General features: G+C 45.7%; 1 protein-coding gene across 1 annotated transcript; it reads right to left on the bottom strand.

Moving 5' to 3' along the window:
• Nucleotides 1-11224: 11224 nt before the first annotated feature.
• Nucleotides 11225-16146, bottom strand: npy2rl (neuropeptide Y receptor Y2, like). Its single transcript, XM_029526678.1, has 5 exons — nucleotides 15967-16146; nucleotides 15688-15820; nucleotides 13231-13396; nucleotides 12133-12286; nucleotides 11225-11800 (listed from the first exon to the last, which is right to left on the bottom strand). Exons 1-5 carry the CDS (start codon nucleotides 16144-16146, stop codon nucleotides 11225-11227), a joined length of 1209 nt encoding a protein of 402 aa, XP_029382538.1.
• Between the last annotated feature and the right edge of the window lie 4493 nt (nucleotides 16147-20639).

The raw sequence follows: 20639 nt of genomic DNA, 5'->3' as shown, positions 1-20639 counted from the left end.
CAGAAAAATCCGAACTGTTTGTTTTTATTTCCCGGTTTGGATGACGCATAGTTTTCCTGCCAACCAATGGGGAGCCGAGACAGCACAGTGGGGGCGGGGTTTCTACGGAAAGGGAGAATGGCGCGTCCTGCAGGACAAAAATATAAATGCAGGTTTTTGTAAATCATTGAAGCAACAGCAGAAAAATAAAACTTCACTTTAAAGGTTAAAGACAAAACGTAGGTTAATGATTTACCACTAATCTGGACTTTTGTGTAAACGTCACTAGATGGCGCCACATGATGACTTCGAGCTGAATGTGTAATTGTTTAAAGAAAACAGAGAATCAGAGTTCTGCACAAACTGGCTGCAGTGACGCTTTAACACTGAAACAAAGCCTCCGTCCGTCAGAGACAACCGGCTCATTGTGACGAGGGGAGAAGACGACCGAAATAGATTCTGATCGCAGATAAAACTGCAACACTGCAGCACAAACACACACATCCGCCCACAAACGCACAAATCCACAGACCCAATCCTTTGATAGTTTCTCCTTTTTGAAGTCCCCTCGAAGCTGCAGCTAACTCACTCTCCTCTAATTCACAGATAATGGATGAATATGGAGCAGCTGGAAAAGGCTTTAATCCTAAAAACTACCAGATGTGCACAAAGAAGCACACGACAGGGCCGTAACCGGACATTGGTGGGGGGCAGGTGCAGAAAAAGTCAATTAAAAGGCCCCCAGCTCAAATGTATTTATCAGGAAATAAACACAAATTAAATTCCTTCCTGAATCATGTTAAAAATAAAACTGCTGCTCTTTTAAATAAATAATAAATCAGCCAATTTATGCTTTACGTTATAACATGTTCTACATACTGATGTTAAAGGAGCATCAGGAGGGAAAAGGTAATTAACCTCAATGAAACTCTCACATGACAAACACGACAACGATCCAAATCAAGCAGCACAGCCTGAGCTTTGGATGGCTGTTACCAGAAAAGACACGTCTACATTTCTCATTTCTCTCGGCAGAATATTCCCGTAATGGGATGTGGACAAACCTGCTGTGGTATCAGGAAAACTGCACTGGAATTACCTCCATCCATCATGGAAACGTGATGCTTTGTTGAGTTTCTGATTCATTTCTTTGAGCTGCATCGTTCTGATGGACTCACTGGATGGAAAGTGAGAGAATCACCAGTTATTATTATTCATCCGATGGGGAACAATGAAGGAAGAAAAAAACAAAAAACAAAAGATCCTAAAGTTGTTTTCACTCTGAATGTAAATGCAGGAAAACGTCAGGATCAGCAAAATGTTCATAAACTGGAACATTTCTTCTAAATGGAAATGTGAAGCTGGGAAGGATTCTTCCAGATTCAACATTTTGTTGATTCAGGAGAAAAAGGTCAGAGCTAAAGACCACAGACGCCTTAAAATTCATGACATTCCTCCAAATTGATCGTGCTAACATGGCCGACATCGATCTGGTCGAAGGCAGCAGGACAATGAAGCTACATGAAAGTCTGAAGCGGTCCAAGTTCTCCTCATCAAACAAACAGCTGATCCTGATCCAGGTTTGTAGTTCACAGAAAACCATCAAACACCTGAACTTCTTCTCTGCTGCGTCTCAATTAGACGAGACGATGCTTCAGCTGGGGATTCGCTTTGATACAAATACAATGAGAACCTGTCGTGTCCAGAAGCCACATCAACGAGTTCTGATTGTTACTGTCGGCTCAGGATGAACCACCAACAATAAAACTCTGATATCCTTCAAAGAATCAGGAACAAACCTGAAAACTAAATGATTGTCGTCCAACACAGAGACGCTTTAAAAGGCTCGTTGGTATTCAGTCTGTAAACTCAACGATTTGACCTCAATTTCACAGATTTCCCAGCAAACGTTTAACACACACACACACACACACACACAAAAAACCCAGAAGCCTTCCTGGTGCCCCACAAGATTAGAGCTTTCCCTCCACCACCCTTTCACGACTTAATACCTCGACATTTGCACACAGATTGGCTGTTGGTGTGTGTGGCGGCTCGGAGAAAGTCCCAGCAGGAAGCCTCCTCGTCCACCTTCGTCCTGATTCTCTCTGGAGGGAGACAGAAGAGCTGATAATCAATATCTCCTTTCACCATTCAGATCATAAAACAAACTGTCCCTAAAACAGCAGAAACAGGAAGGAAATCCTCTTCGATGGGACGTTCAGGTCGCTTTCTGAAAATGACCCTGCTGAGATGAAACATCAGCGGATGACGGGCCAACACAACACACAACACAACACACAACACAACGTGGACCTTTAACGGGAAACTGCTGCATCCCGTTTGTGCTCATTGACTCAATCAGTCGATGCTGCTTTCATCAAAACAGAATCAACAGGTTTGATCGGTGTAACGTTCCTCACGTCTCCACGTCAGGAGTCTATCTGAACATTTCTGCAGTCTCACATACGATTAAATATACAGCGTCTGTTCATGGTTCATCCTCTGGAGACGTCTACATTCTGTTTCAACATGAAAAATGCCTCTAAATGTCTGCGTGTCTGTGGTTGTGTTGTCGCTGTGTGTGGAGAGTTCAGCCCGTCTTTACATCATCGCAGCGTCGTCGACTGCACACGACGGTTTCTCCTGACCAGACTGAAGAGGTACAGCTGGATCTGTGTCAACAAACAAACCTGGCTGGACTCCAACAGAAACCTCAATGCAAAGCTGAACTGCTGTTTGGATAAATAAAGAGATGATGATGATTTCAGGCAGACAAACATTCATGCCAACGTCACAAATGAAAAATAAAAGAATATCCCTCCATGGCTGACATTCCCATCGTCTGTCCTCAGAATCCAAACACATGTCAACAGGCCCTCAGAGTTTTCTGAGTCAGCAGACTTGCCTGAAGTTTCCACGGATGCCTCAGATAATCGGCTTCTTTCCAGCATCTTGTTCACTCTGATTAGCATCTGCAACAAAAGAGCATCATCACAACAGACTGTTTGGAGCGTGGAGACCTTCAGTCAAGAGAAAGAAACCTTTGTTCAATGAGTCGGCGTTTAGACCTGATGATGTCGGGAAATGTCCACTTTGAGCGGCTCGTATTGAACGACATCAAAACAACTTTTCTCTCCCAACATATCAAAGTAATTTAGAGAGAATGTGCAGCAGCTGCGGGGAAATAAAGGCCAGATGGAAGAGGAATATTAAAGAGCTGCTGCTGCTGCTGATGTGTGCGAGGAAACAAATGAACCCAGATTTGACCTTCTGTAGATATAAGGGCTAATTCAGTGTTCTGTCCTTCTGTCAGATTTAACACTAAAGGTAATTTTGTGTGGTTTGGAATGATCTTCTGAATTATTTGTGGCAGAGAAAGTCTCTAAAATGTCTCCGTCTCCTGCTGAAGTGCTTCAAAGGAAGCAGCATATTTGTAGTTCTCCCTCATTTATTAGATTAACTAAGCAGACTGTTCTGCTTTTTGTTTTTATGCCAAAGTGAGAAAATGATCACTAACTTCAGGCCACCGTTCCGTTTTCAGACATCGCCACTCCTTTTCATTTTAAAAGGAATCACAGCTGGTGTCTGTTTGAGCGGAGCCACGGGGGGTCGGCCGACACCTCAGAGCAGCAGGGAGTCTGCTTCTTCTGAGGACATCATCACGGGATGTTTCTGCTGCTTTGCTTTAATATTTGATTATTCTTGTGTGAATAATGGATCAGTTCTTCCTTTTTAAACATTTTCTCACTTAGATCTATTGTTATTCACGCTTTCGTGTTTTATTTGTCCTGTTTTGCTTTTAAAGTCTTGAACACACATACAGTGTTGGACGTGGATTCATCCCCAGCTGAAAAACAAACATTTCTGGTCCTGAGGCTTTTTCTAATGAAACTTAATATTTGAGTTGTTTTTTAAAGATTTATGTCCCGAGAAGGAAACAGAGGTGTTGGAGGAGAGAGACACATGAGGGAGGTGGAACCAAACAGAGTCCATCAGTTTTATCCTTTAATGGACGCCACACCTGAAAACCAGCTGAGGAGCAGGTGTGAGCTCCCGGTGGAGAGACAACCAGCTTCTGTCCGGATTAATGAAGCTCAGCGCTGCACGAAAGCTGCTTTAAAATGTTTTGCACGAACTCTGGCTGTAAGCAAGTGTGTGTCTGTGTGGAGCTAACATGCTAAATGAGGAGGAAAGAATGAAAATGCGTCGTTAATAATTCATGTGAAGCTACCAGGAAAGAGACAGCAGCTTCCTGCCTCACTGTGTACGACAAGGACTGAATTTTTCATCACTGTTAGCAAATATTTGTGTGGTTGTGCGTGTTGCTGTTGTGGGGCCTCCACCTTCCTCCACCTGCTCAGCTGACCGTTGACTCCGAAGGTTAAACTGATCTGACGCTTCTTGAGGAGTCGAGCGTTGGCCTGAATTTTCATGTCGTGTTAAATCGTGCGAGGAATGTTTTTGGTCCAAACTTCGAACTCATTTCTGCCAGAACAAAGTTTCCGTCTGGAGCTGAAGAGGACGAGTGGCCTCAAAAGCAAACGTGGCGTCTTTGTTTGGCGTTAAATCGCTCCATCATGGTCCAAAAAGAAGATGATGATGTTCAGCGTTTGGAGATTTATTCACAAATTGTAAACTCAACTTCACGTGGAGCTCGTGAAGATTGTTCCCTCAGCTGGGAGGTAATTAGATAGAAGACCTTATTGATTCCCATCGGGGAAATTGGAATGCCACAGCAGCACAACGAAGAAGGTCAGCATGCATATTTAATGAGAAATTATCCAGCAGCACTGATAATGACGACCTGGAACGTCCACTTTGGATTCATTATCCCAATTAAAGTCTTCTGAATGTTAATGGACTTATTGGGAGCTGGTTGTGTTTCCACAGAAAAAAAAGTGTGCAGAGAAACCTGGAAGGGAATGAACTCCACTCTGTGAAGTCTGCTGCTTTCAGGATAAACCTTCTCAGAGATGAAGAGCAGTTTGGCCACAACAAATAAAAACCAGTGAAACAGAAGTTTGACCTCATTCATTTCAGGGTTGGAAATGTCAGAATGTGTGAGGCTGAGGGTTTTAACTCTTTTCCTTTTTCTAAAGATCCACTTCTGATTTTTAAAAGAGGAAACTATTCCCTCCTGGGACTCATCATTATAACAGCTGCCTCCATTTGAACCGTTCAGGTTTTCAGAATAGCAGGAGACATTATGGAACGATCATTATTTTGGTGTTTGAAAGTGAAACAGCACTTTGACTTCTCTGAAAATAATTAGCCTCTAAAGAAAACAATCCATCATTTTGCTGTTGACATGAGATAAGCAGAGCAGCTGCTTCATGAACAAATGTGAAATTTGAACGAATTAATGTTCTAACACTGATTACGAGGCTGCGCTCCGAGCGTCGTCTCCAGAGAGACGAGTTTATTCTGACTTTAAACTCCAGCTCGCTCACTGAGGGTGAACTTTTCAACTCAGACGCAACAAATAAAAAAAGAGAGAACAAGGAATGATCAGAGGAGGGATGGATACAACTCTGTTCATCTGCCTCGTGTTCAAAGGCCAAAGGCCAAAACCTTATCTGTCCCTGATCTCCCCGTGACTCCGCCCACCGCCATCGCTGACAGGAGCTCAATAACACGGCGAGCTCACGGCTGACAAGCTGTCAAATTCAGGAAATGAATTCACAGATTGAAAATCAATTTAGGCTTTAAAAAGCTGGAAACCAACGTGGAGGTCATCGCCCTTTTCTGTTCGACAGACATCGACCGGACTCCTTTCACCCGTTTCCCAGAATGCACCAGGTCACCCTGTACTTCCTGCTCAGTTTTCCATCAATCTAACAAAGATTAAACTGTCATCAGTCAACGTCACTCTTCAGTTGTGGCTGACTGAGGAGGGGCCAAAAACTCTGAGGGAAACAAAACACGAGGGCCTAACCTTTTGGGTTCCAGATCCTGTGTTGTGTTGATTCAACAGCTTTGTGCGGTTGTTGCAGGGTGACACAATCAGGGACCTTCACCGGGAACGTGACTCCTCCACCTGTCCACCTCCAACCATGTGGATTCAGGGTTAAATCTGCAATTTACATTGAAAACGGCCTGATCACATTTCTGATAACACACACACACACCTCAACATTCGAGTGGGATGATGAGAGAAAGTTGTTGCCATAGTAACTTGCAGCTCAATGTCACATCCCTGTACAGATGTAAATTATTTAGCTATAAATGTTTAGTTTCATTAAAAAGTCCAAAAAAGTTAATTATGATAGAAGAGAAGAGCTGAGGAAAGGAAGAGAGAGGAGGAGAGAAGGAGAGGAGAGAAGAAGGAAAGGAGAGGAGGAAAGAAGGAAAGGAGAGGAGGAGGGGAGGAAAGAAGGAAAGGAGAGGAGAGAAGAAGGAAAGGAGAGGAGGAAAGAAGGAAAGGAGAGGAGGAGGGGAGGAAAGAAGGAAAGGAGAGGAGAGAAGAAGGAAAGGAGAGAAGGAGGAGAGAAGGAAAGGAGAGGAGGAGGGGAGGGAAAGAAGGAAAGGAGAGGAGGAGAGGAGGAGGAGAGGAGGAGAGGAGGAAAGGAGAGAAGGAAAGGAGAGGAGGAGGGGAGGAGGAAAGAAGGAAAGGAGAGGAGGAGAGGAGGAAAGGAGAGAAGGAAAGGAGAGGAGGAGGAGGAGGGGAGGAAGAGAGGAGAGGAGAGAAGGAGAGGAGGAAAGAAGGAAAGGAGAGGAGGAGAGGAGGAGGAGAGGAGGAGAGAAGGAGAGGAGGAAAGAAGGAAAGGAGAGGAGGAGGAGGAGGGGAGGAGGAGGAGGAGGAGAGAAGGAGAGGAGGAAAGAAGGAAAGGAGAGGAGGAGAGGAGGAGGAGAGGAGGAGAGGAGGAAAGGAGAGAAGGAAAGGAGAGGAGGAGGAGGAGGGGAGGAGGAGAGGAGAGGAGAGAAGGAGAGGAGGAAAGAAGGAAAGGAGAGGAGGAGAGGAGGAGAGGAAAGGAGAGAAGGAAAGGAGAGGTCAGCAGAGACTGATGGCTGGCTGGTTTTCTCGCTCTGAAAATCATCATAACGTTTCTGATCTATTTATTTTAATTCTCAGCTGATTTCAGCTTCAGTGGTTTTAGATTTAAACTGTTGACCTTTAGTGAACTCCAGCTCATCTGTTTTCTCATTCAAACTATATTTAATATACAGAATTCACTTCCACACATCAGATCCAGGAGGAAGTCCTGATGAGATGTGCTACAGCTGCTCCTTAAACTTCAGAAGATCCAGACAGAGATCTGAAATATGGAAAATCTATCGCTGGTTAGAATCTAACCAGCGGAGCAGCTCGATGGCTTTGATTGGCTCTGAAGAAGAGTCCTTATTTTTCATTGATCTTATATTTACAGCATTTTAATTTTCTTCATTAATCACATTATATTTTACATTTACATAAAATGTCTTAAACGTATTTCCTGTAATAATAAAATGTGGATTAATAGTAAAAAAAGATAACGGCAGCATGAAGCTGGTCTCAGATCTGCGTGAAGCTCAGAGAAGAGTTTTAATATCAGTCACCTCGTTCTGCTGCTCTCTGATAACGGGCCTGCAGACTCATAATAAATCAGCTGACAGTCCACCTCGGACAGTTTGGTCACTTTGTTTTGGAGTGTCTTACCTCCTGTCTTCGTCCTGTTCTGGTCAGCGTGTCCGTTTGTTGGGTTTCCTGTCAGTCAGATGAAGCGTCTGACTTCACCGTGAGAATGAAAACAGCTCAGACCTTTAAAGAGACGTCCAAACGGCTCAAATCAATCGTCTGCTGTCACATTCAGGCTTCAGGCCCAGAACCGTCTACTGATGACTCTACTGTCCATGAAAGAAGTCAAATTGCATTGAAGTCTATGGGGAAATGCCCCTTCTCTTTGCTCCTCCGCTGCAGCCAGAGTGGAATTAGTCATCGATTTGTCGCACACCGAGCATTATCCCATCAGCTGCAGTCGTCCGATTCGCCGTCAATAACCTGACGTAACGATCACAGCCGCTCTGAAACACGTTGGATTGGAATTTAGAGCGTGGATGACAAAATTTCAATTACAGAGGACATTTTTTTCCACCACAGCCACCGTCAGGTTTTCAACTCAGTGTGAGAAACGGGAAGTTCATCACAACTTTACTTTCATCTATTAGCTTTGGGCAGTCTGTCAGTGACCTTTGTGTGTCTGGATGTTGTCGCTCTTAACACACAAGCTGTGTGTGCAGCTTCATCATTTAAACTGTCGGAATTTTGCAGCTTCAGCTTTTTCAGAATGACCAGACGAGGAGAGATAACGGTGCTGAAGGGAGAAGCACTTTGAGTGAGCTGCTTCCCAAATCAATTTTTTCATTAACCGTCTGAATTATGGACGTCCAGAAGTGTCGATGTAAACTCTCCAAAATTAATCTTCAGATGTAATAAAATGTCAGGCAGGGAGTTTTGTACTTACTGGACTGATTCTGTGAAACTTTCAGGATGATCTGCGAATTTCAGAGAAAGAAAATCAGAAATTAGTTTCACGTTGAAGAAGACGGAGCTACAACAACTCATACAGACCTTCATCATTTTAAAACGATCTGTAGTTTTTACCGCAGCAGATCAGCTGATCGAGCCGTGATGGTCGCCATGGTAACCGGCACACAGATCCTGGTGTTACCACATTTATGGGGACCCCCTTCAGCAGACACACAGTAAAGAAGAGCCAGGAGGCGAGTTTGTGCTTGAACAGTGCGTCAGTTGTTGGAGGCCAACAGTTTGTGCTTGGTTACAGCCAATATTTACACAAAGTTACACAAAGCAGAACATTACAGCCAAGTTACAGAGCAGTTTACATTCATGTTTAATAAGGCCTGTCGCACAAACCCCGCGGGATGGTTGTTTCCCGCAGATAGACGAGAACGCGCCACAAACACGTGAAGGTGAAGTTCTTACGATTGTTGGCGCCTTTTTGTTTGCTTTAAGTTTTTCCCAGAGAGCTGCAGCCTGAGTGGCAAATTCATGTTAGATTAAAAAAAATAAATTAAAACTTTAGCACATTCATTAAGTTTTGTTTGAAATCTAATCAGGTTTGTTTTTCTGCTAATATACACAAAGCTTGTTAGCACGTGAGCTAGCTGAGCTAGCTCTAAAGAGCTGAGGATGAAACGCAGCCGGTTAGATGAACTGCAACTAACTCGGATGTCACTTCACTTCACTTCAGGTGGAAGACACCTGGAGTTTTCTGTCCATCAAAGCTGTAAGGTGCTCCAGCAGAATGATATTTTCCTCACCACGCTCCAAAAGAGCTGTTTTTGTTCTCTCCTTCATCGTTACTTGTTGCTAATCTTGTGAATCTTTGCACATTAAAGGTAGAGGCCGTGTCAGCCCTTTGGGAAGGAGAGTAGCAGTGAAATTCTCTTCAAAACTCAACTGTAAAAACATCCGACGTTGATTTTGCTGTCATTCAAATAAAGCACATTATGGTTTCATTTAAAAATGGCCGTTCCGGCGACAAAAACTCTTCAGCTTCTCTGGAATGACTCCAAAATAAAAGCAGGCAGTTCTCACTATCTTATGTTTGTGTTTAAAGAGACAGAAACATTTATACTTATTTATTTTTACGCATGCATTAGCAGGAAGAGAGAGACGGACGGACAGACGGAGATAAACGGCTGGACGGGTTCGGAGGGACCGAAGAGGAGACGACACCAGAGAGTCCCCCAAAGCGGAGGGGCGTTTATTTCCCGCTCTCATTTGTTTGTTATTCAGCCGTTTGTGTTTACACACAATTAATAAGTTAATAAGTTAACGCAGCGGCTGCCAGAATGAAGCACGGCTCTAATTACAATCTGCTGATGAAACTTCAGAGACGTGAACACAAAGACTTTGAGCGATGGATTTAATTGGCTAAATGAAAATGTCATTCACTGACGGCGGATTCTTCATACATGTGAAAAAGAAAACCTGGAGGTGACCAGTTTGGCAGCAGCGACACCTGAAGGTGGGGCGTTTCTAGAAGTAACATCACTGAGGAACCGCTAATGTGAGCGACCTTTGACCTCTGTGGCATGTAACTGGAGGCAAATTGAATAAATGTGTTTGGATACGAGCGTGAAAAGAAATGCATTTGGTTCCTGGTCACGTTTCTACCCTGAACCCTTCACCTCTTCTCCAGCTGCTGAAGGTCGGCAGCAAACATGAAGGCCGGGAAATAAAGTTGGAGATAAATCACCTTCTCAGCCAGCAGCGGCTTTGTGCTGACAGAATAAAGTCAATCAGACATTTCGAGCAAGATGGAAAACACAAAGAGACGAAAAAGCAGGAAAGCCTGAATGTGGCTCTGATGAGCGTTTCATTTCTACCAGATGAGAAATGAACTTTTGTTTGATTCTTTGGTCATAAATGATGATACTGACTTTGGGAAACAATTTGAAACGATCAAATCGGATTTTTAGGATTTCTCCTGTGATGAGTGCTGCTGTGGCCAAACACCAGATTAATAAATAAAAATACCATCCTCAGTCAGCGAAGGCTTTGAAATCTCAACTGCAAATTTCATTTTGTTCTGGCTGTGAGCCGCCAAGACAGATAAAAAAAAAAACAACCCAAACTGCCAGAAATAACAAAAAAATAAATAAAAAAATCAAACGATTCAGAGTGAAGCTGAATCCGACGTCCTTTTTTGCCTCATTATTCCACATTTCACTCTTTTCCTGCCTCTCACTGATCCGCTCATCGCTGCTTCCCTCCTCTCATTCCTTTTGTCTCTGAAATAAAAAGCAGCTTCTTTAGGTCTGAATCTTTCTTCCCCCTTTTTAATCAGAAGTCTCATCGTCTTTTGGTTTTAATTCACACTCCCACATCCGGCTTCCTGCCGAGAATAATCCACATTAAACACACATTTTCATTATGCACTGTGAGATCCACAAATCTGGCATCATGCATCTTCGTCCTGCTCCGCTTGGATTTTTTTCTTCATAGGCTTTCAGTTTTGTCCGAGTCCTTGTAAAGCCTGGATTAAATGCCCTGTGGCCCAGATCACAGTCCGAGTCTATCGCACCGTTTTTTGGTTTTTTTTTGTCTGTGATGTCACGTCCTGACAGCGATGGCGGTTCGACTGCAGAGAACTCGTCATTCAGCTGCTCTGATTCTCTTCTAATCCGGCTCATCGACACCTTCTCCTCCATTCAGCGCTCTTTAATCGCCGTCATCCATTGTCGCCTCCCCCCTCTCTCTCCTCCATCGTCCTCTTGGTGCCCCCCCCTCAGGCTCTCACACGTCCGTGGCGTTCAGGCGGGTCGACAGCACATCCTGGGTTTCAAGCACGATCTTCTTTGCCCTCCCTCCTCCTCCCCCCCCCACAGGGTGAATGCTGTCCAGCCGGCCGCCCCTCCCCCTGTCCCCTCCCCTGCGACACTTGAAGACGGCGAGGAAGGCGGCGCGGTAGTTGCGGTTCATCCAGCCGTACAGCAGGGGGTTGGCGAAGGTGGAGCACATGGCGATGACGTGGAACACGGTGTAGAGCAGGTGGAAGTCACGCATGTCCAGCACCGTGCTGTCGATGTCGGTGGCCAGCTGGAAGGCGTGGAAGGGCAGCCAGCTCACGGCGAACACCACCACCATGGTCACCAGCATCTTGGTGGTCTTCTGACGCCGGCGGTGGCGCTCGGAGCCGGCGCTGCTGTTGCCGCTGCTCTCCGCCGGGCCGACGTGGCCGCGCAGTTTGGACCAGATGCGGGCGTAGGCGAAGGAGATGATGGACAGCGGCAGGAAGTACTGCAGGATCAGCATGGAGATGCTGTAGATGGTGCCGTCCGTGCTTTTCCCGGGCCACTTCTCCGTGCAGACCTGCAAAGAGCCACATTCCTCTCACCAGAAAATAAAATTCCTTCAGATCAGGGAACTATAACAGACAATAAAGGAGGGAAATATTAACCAGCAGGAAGAGAGAAGGAAGGCGGGAAAGTAGATATGATGTAAGGATGGAGGAGACATCACAGGACTCTCAGGTCACAGAATGAAATTCATTGTAGCTCGACACCAACAGTCGCTTTCTGAAAAGGTTCAGTGAAGTAAACAGCCAATAAATAAAGAAAAAGAGGACGGATGGAAATGAGGAGGAAAAGGGAGGGAAGCAACGCGTCACATGATGTCACAAGTGTGTGTGTCTGTGTGTGCACCTGGATTGTGTGTCCGGGCTCCAGGCTGAAGGAGCCGTACTCTCTGAAGATGGCCAGCGGGCTCGCCAGGACGGCGCTCAGCACCCAGGTCAACGCAATCACCCCGAAACACACGTCCTTCCGCATCCGGGTCTCCAGGTGGTACACAATACACCTGCAACGACAACAACACACAACAAAACACAGAACGCAGTGTGAATCCTGGGGGCGGGGCTGACCCTGTCACGGCTCACTGAGGCTCATCTGGGCGGCAGCTCCACAGCTTTCTGACGTTCTGCTCTGAGAGCAGCGATCACACAAAGCGACTCAAAGGAGCACAACAGCCGGACCAGAGAGAAACCAGCTGACAAACCGGAGGAGGACACACACCAAAACAAAAGAGAAACTGGCTGACTCTGCCTGATTCAGCACGTAGAAAGACTGAACTCATTACGCCGGTTCTCTGCTCTCTTGTTGTGGCCTCCAGTGAGCGTTAAAGTCGGCAGCTCCATGCCGTCTGGATTTGCTGGCTCCGACATGAGCCAAGTGGGTCTCTGTGGTCTTCCGGCAGCCGTCTGTTGGTTGTTGTGCAGATCGGATCAAAGCAGAGCGGCTCTTTAGCTCTTTCACTCTCTGCTGATGCAGAAAAGTGTTTGCTGTGGCCAAAGTGAAGCCGCTTTAAAACACGACTTAGTTTGATTCTGCTGTGTCATGATTAACTTCATTATGTTGAGATGAAGTTGGTTCTCTTAACGCCAACTGATGAGCAATTCACACACAAAACTGAAATTCCATCTAAATTTAGAAAGTGACTGATGGGAGACTTAAGTTCTGACTGCATACGGTTTTGGCAGCTGCCAAATGAAATCCATTCCAACCGCTGACAGCAGCTTTGCAGCAGGTTCTGGACAGGTGAGGGAATAATGAACAGATTGGAGGAACTGGACCAACATCTCATAGAAACCTTTAACGATCTGCACTTTGTGAAAACTTCATTAAAATGCTGAAACTAACTCTCAGTGCCTCAGAGACTTCAAACATTTTCATCCAAAGCCAAACACGTGAAAAGCTGTGTCATCACAGCAGCAGTCAGAAAACGGGACAGTGACCTCCACCCACCTGTGGCGGTCCAGGGCGATGACGTTGAGCGTCACCGTGGAGACGTGCACGGCGAGGCCCTGAGCGAAGGGCAGCAGGAAACACAGCACGCTGCCGAACTTCCACTCTCCCTGCAGCGTGTAGACGAGGGTGAAGGGGAGACACAGCGTGTTGACCAGGAGGTCGGCTGCAGACCAGAGGAGACACTCCAAATCAACAACAAACCCACAACGAGCTGAGACAAACTGCTGAGGCTGCAGAAAGAGCGAGAAGAGCTTTTCATCAGCAGTACATCGATTTCCATTAAACAAACACACACACAGACGCACAAACTCTAAACTCTTATCATCAATCTCACTTGTAGAGTCGCTGCTTTAAGTGTTTCCCTATCTCTACCCAGAAAAAGAGACGTGGTGTGTTGCTGTTGTGTTGGCGTGTGTGATTGTAAGGAGGGAAAACACAGCTGCAGCATCAGTACAATCAGATCCACTCGGTCCTGCTGAAACCAGCTCAGAGGCCCCAAAGCAAAGGTCCGACACAAGTCCAGAAGTCCTGCTGTGATCGGAGCCCCGACGCTCTCTCTGCAGTAAATCTGTGATAAGGACGCTGTGTGAGATAAAACCAGGAGCCTCACTGAACCCAATCTGATCCCTGCTGCTTCCTGTCACACCTCAGGGCGAACGAGAGGGAGAGAGAGAGGGAACAAACCAGAGTCTAAAGGGGGGGGCGCTGAGATGAGTTTGTTTTTCAGAGCTGAAAATAAATGAAGTGATTCGAAGATTATTCAGGTTCATGAAGTCTGTTTGTGAAAAATCAGCTCAGTCTGACTCTGAAAACACACACAGTGTTTCTAATAAACAAAACTGCTGGCTGTCATTAATAAATACACACACACACACACACACACGATTAATGTCACTCGGCTCTCTGGATTTAACAACTAAAACTTTAAAAGTCAAAAGTTAATAAGGTTGTTTCCATAACGCAGATAATCTGTGTGTGTCTGTGTGTGTGTATTTATTAATGACAGCCAGCAGTTATGATCATACTGCATCCACTTTTTTTTCTTTATAACCAACACGTCGGGCCTCACAAAGATGTCAGTGTGTGGCACACACACACGCACACACACACACACACACACACACACACAGACACACACACAGACACACACACACACACACACACACACACACACACACACACAGACACACACACACGCACGCACGCACGCACGCACACACACACACACACACACACACACACACACACACACACACACAGGAGACGGGAGGGCGGTGGGTAAATTTAAATGTGAAATTCCTCATGGACGGAGTGACGGCAGGAAGGTCAAAGGTCAAATCCTGGATGAGTCTGGAACACCGGACCAGGACCAGACCAGAATCAGGCCCTGTCGCTGTCCATGGTGCTGAAGTCTCTCTGAGCTCTCCGCGGTGCTGAAACCTTCCTCTTCATTCCTCGTTATGCTTTTGTTCCAGATTGTTTTCTCTGAAGTGTGCAAAGTATAAAATGTGCCCCCCCCCCCCCTTCACAGCCCATTACTTCTCCCCGTTTGTGTTTTATCTATGAACTCATATGCTGCAGAGCCTTTTCATATTTTCTCTATTCATTTTAGTTGCTACATGTTAATTCAAGCATTTATTATAAGGTGGTTTATTTAATTATTATTATTGCAGTGTGCTGCGTGTTTTAATTGAACTGAACTCACTCTTGTACTTTTAATCAAGCCGTTGTTTTCAACACCTACAGCTTCTGAAGCAAAGTCAGCAGTGTGACCATCGTGTGTCACGTCAGTTAGAGATAAATAGGACTGAGGTCCAAGCTGTTAGTTTGGTTGGTGAAATGTCAGCTTGAGATGTTCTCCGGCTCGTTAGCGGATCAATCAGATACGATCATCTCATTTCATCTTCTCACCATGTGGACCGTTTTCTGACATGTCGCTCAGATCAAATTTACAAAAAGGAGTTCAAACTTCAAACGTCCAGCAGTGGAGGAGGATTTACTGATCAACCAGGCTTCCAGGTTTGTGATGACTCCATGTTGGTTTGGGTGAAGATGATCAGAGCGGGTCAGCGTCATGTTTTAGTTTTTTGTTTGTTTTGTTGTTCTGTTGTTGTGTATTCTGGAGGATGAATTGAGTTGTAAAATGCTGACAGGAAGGGGTTAATGATGTGAGCGTGGACACACAACAAAACGCCTCGGGGAGCTGATGCTTCAGAGTCTGTTTGTACAACCGCACAGGCACATTGTGCGGTCACAGACGTGTGAATGTCAGACGCACAAACTTGTCTGTGTCTCCCACATGCAGCAACAAACACACACATCACATCACACATCAGCAGATAACAGCTGACAGATGTTTGAGTCATGATCAGCAACGACCTCCAGAGGCAACGCACAAACACACAGAGGCAGATAGAAACAGACAAACAAACAGGCAAGTGTGTGTGTACACACCGACAGCGAGGTTAGCGATGAAGAAGTTGGTGACAGTGCGAAGCGTCTTGAAGCGGTAGATGACGTAGATGACCAGAGAATTACCCAGAACCCCCAGAACGATGATGGTGCTGTAGGCCAAGATCAACACCACCTGCAGACACACAAACAGCAGCAGCTGGAAACGTCTGTCTGATGGTGACGAGGCTTATGGGTAATGTGGACGGACTGACCGGCACAGTCAGCTCCATTCGGCTTAAAAAGGCTTTTATTGTGAAATTGTTGTGCGACAGTGAATACCTGCACACTCAGCAGCCTGATGGGGTCCTCCAGGAAGTTCACCCCCTCAAACACCAGCGTGGGCAGTACTGGGGGGGCGGCGCCGGCGTTGGGGTGGTAGTCGGGGTAGGCGAGGTCGCCGGGGGAGGGCAGGAGGTGGAGCTGGTCCTGTGTGTCGTTGGCTGCACTGACGGCCTCCATGTCAAATCAGAGGTGTTGAGCCGGCGGCGACATTTTAAAGACACACACACTGTCCTCTGTCACAGCCTGGGGGGAGACGGACAGATGTGGCTTCTGCTCCTCCGACTCGAAATCAGGTTCTCAGCGTGTTTTCCTTCATCAGGTCAGACGTCTTCCACCTGGAGAAGAGAGAACACCAGATAATCTGGAACGTGTTTTTGGAACGAGCACACCAGGATTTGTCCCTCCTGTTTAAAAACCCGCCTCTGCTCCACTAATGATGCTTTTTATCTCGTCGCTACGCAAAAATAATCAGCTCTGATTCATTTTTCTTCAATTACTTTTGTTCAACGAGTTTGAGATGATGATCCGGTGAATTCATCTGGAGGTCCACAAACTCTGTTCATCATCTCAGACTCAACAGGAAACACAATGTGTGTGTGTCTGGATGGTCTGTGAGTACCAGGCAGTAGCTCTGCCCCCCTCCAGGCTGCACAAACTAACCAAGGACTTTACAAGAACGCACCCAAAGAACAGCAGCGAAGTCCTGTAGTTCCTGTTTGTGATCACAAAATGTTCCAAACACAAATAAAACACTTCGTCCCCCCTTCACACCCCCACCACAGTTTTCTCTACCTTCAATAATAATATGAACTCTTTTGTGACTTTTAGCTCCATTCTGCAGATTACTGCGAGGAAACAAATAAATATTTGTTTGACAGTTTGAGTGTTGTCGAGGATTAAAGGTGACGATCAGCAGCTCGACTGCAGAGACATGAACGCCATTTGAATTGACAGCCGATTAACTGTCTGAGTCAGCTCCTAATTAGAGAGAGTAATGGTTTTCTAATTAGCTGCCTCGTTGACTCAGACTGGGCTGATTGAAGATGTTAGCGTGTTGCTCCGGATCAGACTGATCTACAGCAGAAAGTCAGTGACTCATTCTGATGGACACGGACACCGCTGATTATCACGGTGCAACAATTACTTCTGATTGTTGCACCATAATTATTTTCACTTTTGTCTTTAAAAATAAAGAGCTGCAGGATTGTTAAAGGGCCGACCTGAACAGGAAGTAGAGCGAAGAGAATGGAGTCAGACAGCGGCGACAACAGCTCAGTCAACCAACGGCCTGCGGCGCTGCGGCGGGAAAGGCCATTTACTTCAACTGTGGAGCGGAAAATGAAAGGGGGGGGTCAGGGTGGTTTTCCTTTACAGCGTGTCGAGCTGCTCTGTCTGAACCTGATGAGGAAAAGACCAATCCGCAGCTGAGCAGCCTCCCTCCGATTTAATTTTGTCTTATGTCATCGAATCCCCCCCAAAAAAAGAAGAATCAATTAAATCTATTTTCCGACATGAACATCAAATTTTCTGGTCTCATCAGAAATGGAAAGAAATGTTATTTCTGTTTTTGCCTCGTTGACTCAGAGAAACAGAAAACATCAAAAAACTGAATTTCCTCCTCAGTCCATCGGCTGGAGGAAGTGGACGACCTTTGACCCCTGAGCTCACTTAATCTGTCTCGGGGTGAAGCGACACAGAAGCTGTCGACTCCTGCTCCACCACCTTTGGAGTAAATGCTGGTAAATCTTTTCTGACTGCGGGTACATGAGAAGCAAAGTGCATCTGGGACCGCTGCTGTAAATTTAATCAGCCTGGGGAGCACGGTCCCTGAATGCAGCACGCCAAGCGCCTGAATAACTGATGAGACCTTGGTTCTTGGTTCTGTAGAGAACACATGGAAAGGAAAAACTGACCTCCGACCTCAAACTTCACTGAAAAATATAAAAACTGTCCTGACGTCATCGAACCGCGTCAAACAGAATAAAAAAAAATCTCTCCTGAAAGCAGCTCGCTCACCTTCAACGCTTTAATTATTAAGAGAAATCTGAGAAGAGAGAGAATAACACAGATGAAATATTTAAGTTCGGCCTCCGGAGCTCCATGAGCCACCGTGACATTCACCAACACATCGTCCTGTCAGTCAAAGCGTTGGGCTCCGCAGCTCCACACAGACAGGCTCTTAGATGGGATTCTACTTTTCCTTCTTCCTCCTCTTTCACAATAAAACCACCACAGATCGGAACACACTTCACACAGGAGCAGGTGGAGACCAAACACTGAGCGCCATCCGTGAACATTATGATGGCTGAAACACAGTTTGAATAAAAGCGTTGCCTCAGTTTCACCTCCGCAGGCAGCTGGACCAGGTGAGCTGAATAGACTCCACCCATCAGGTGGCTGAGGGGCGGGGCCAAAACATCACTACATCAGAGCCAATTTTCACAAAATGTTGATCCTCCGGCTCGTTTAAAATCTAAAATTAGAGTATCAGAGTATAAAGTGTGGCTCTTTGGACTGCCTCGCTCACTAACAGGCTCCAACTAAACTTTATTTCTAGTGAATGAGCATGAAAAAGACCGACACGCAGCTGAAGGTCGCATGTGGACCTCGTCTTCGTTTCCGCCTCAAACAAATGAAATTTCTGCAGCTGGCTTCTGATGAGATTCTCAGAAGAACTAAATTTGATTTCTCTCTCGTCGTCTTTACGTTTTGCTCAGAATTGTATGAAATGTTAATGTTTCTCTGCTGCTAATGCTGAACTTCAAACCTTTATTTTAAAAAAAGCAGCCCAGAGGGGAAAATCTAACAAATTAAACCGCAAAGAGAACGAAAAAGCAACATCTGAAAAAAAAAAAAACAAGAAAAGAAAAAAAAAATCAATAAGAAAGAAGCAGCAGCAAGAGCAGGAGGCGTAGGAGGAACAGAGGGAGGATCTGAAGGAGGGAAGGAAGGAAGGAAGGAAGGAAGCTTCATTCTGTCATTAATGTTTCTGCTGCCGGCTGAGGAGGTCAAAATTCAAACTGAGCAGCTGATGAATCTGCAGCTTGTTGCACCGCAGCGACTCCGTCACTGATTTATTCCTGAAGTGTCCGTTCTGCTGCGGACACACTTTCATTGTGTCTGTGTGGCCAACGCACAAACTCTGTGGTGTCAGAGGGAGCTCACTGAACCTTCAGCTCACACTGTGTGTGTTGGAGAAACATCCATGTTGTGTTTCCACGCACACATAAATGCTGATTTAGCAAGAAAAAATAACGATGAGTGCGTTTTTGTGTGTCTGTTTGTGTGCGTCTGTTTGCTCTGTCTTCTGGCTCCATAATGAGTCAATAGATTTGGATTATTAAACACTGAAGCGAGGCCCGTGGCCATGTGGCAACAGGACAGGAGTGTGTGTGTGTCCTGATGAGGCGGCTCAACATGGTAATTTATGGCTGAACGGTCCGAAGAGCCCCACGACGGGATTCCTTTTTTCATTCCCGATACACAGATGGCACACTGTGGTCCAGAAACAGGAGGAACGTCGAAGGAACAACACGAAAGCTGAACACTTTCTTCGTTGGCATTTCCTCCACATTCAACGCAGCTGCAGGTGACACGGCGTTGTGTTCTTAGTGTGTCCAGAGACACAAACACACGCTCACTCTCTCTGATAACGAGCCGCCATGACGGCTGCCCTCTTAATTAAACCGCCGACGTCAAACGGCAGCATCAACTACAGACAGCGAGGCCGACTGTCCATCATGGTGGGAATGAAATGTTCTGCATGAAGCATGGAACGCACAACATTATGTAAAACCGTTACACAACACAGGAAGTTTAATTCAAGTCCTTTCGTTTGATGAGTTCTTCTCACTCCTGAGAAGAACTCTCAGGATCCAAGTCTTTTCCTGTTGTCACTTTTGTCCACAAAGTCCCAAAAGTTCTGACCTTCACAGAACAACTTCCCTCTTTCCTAAACTATATTTCTTTTTGAAAAGATTCAAGGAACGGCCACATGTCCTAAAACAGAGTGGGCACGCACACACACACACAGCTGCACCGTCTGAGGACACAAAACATCCCCACAGGAAAAGTACTAGCTCAATAGAAACCTTTCAAAATAAGAGTGTGATGTTGATGAGATCAGGACAGCAGACAGTCAGACGGACAGAAGCTCTGCTGTCAGTCATTCAATCAGTTGATCTGTTTTCATTTGAATTATTAATATCTGCATCAATATTTTGTGTTGATGGAGTCTCATTTCCTTTCCTACCACCTCGTCTGTGCTCCTGGTCCTTTCCTTTCCTAGCTCCTTCTTCCTTTCCATCCCGCCTATATGTTTCCTACATCTTCTTTCCTCCCTCTCGTCTCCTTCCTTTCCTATCTGGACTTCTCACATCAGCACCATAGCAACAAATGTTGGCGCCTTGACAACAGCTGTGTGGGGTCAGACACGATGAATATCATGAATATGTGAGAACAACGAAGCAGCTTTTTGAATGTTTTTAATTTGGACACAGAGTTATACCACAAATAAAACTCTGGTTCCCTTCTCTCCTCTCCTCGAGGAGCATCTGCCTGCTTCTCTGCCTTCGGATTTAACAAACATATAACATGAAACTGTGTGTGTGTGTTTGGAGATAAAACTGCACACTGGGACTTTAATTGCTGACATCTGAACACTGATTGGT

This window comes from Echeneis naucrates, chromosome 18 (assembly GCF_900963305.1).
Source record: "Echeneis naucrates chromosome 18, fEcheNa1.1, whole genome shotgun sequence".
Lineage (NCBI taxonomy): Eukaryota > Metazoa > Chordata > Actinopteri > Carangiformes > Echeneidae > Echeneis > Echeneis naucrates.
This window is presented reverse-complemented; position numbering and strand designations above follow the sequence as displayed.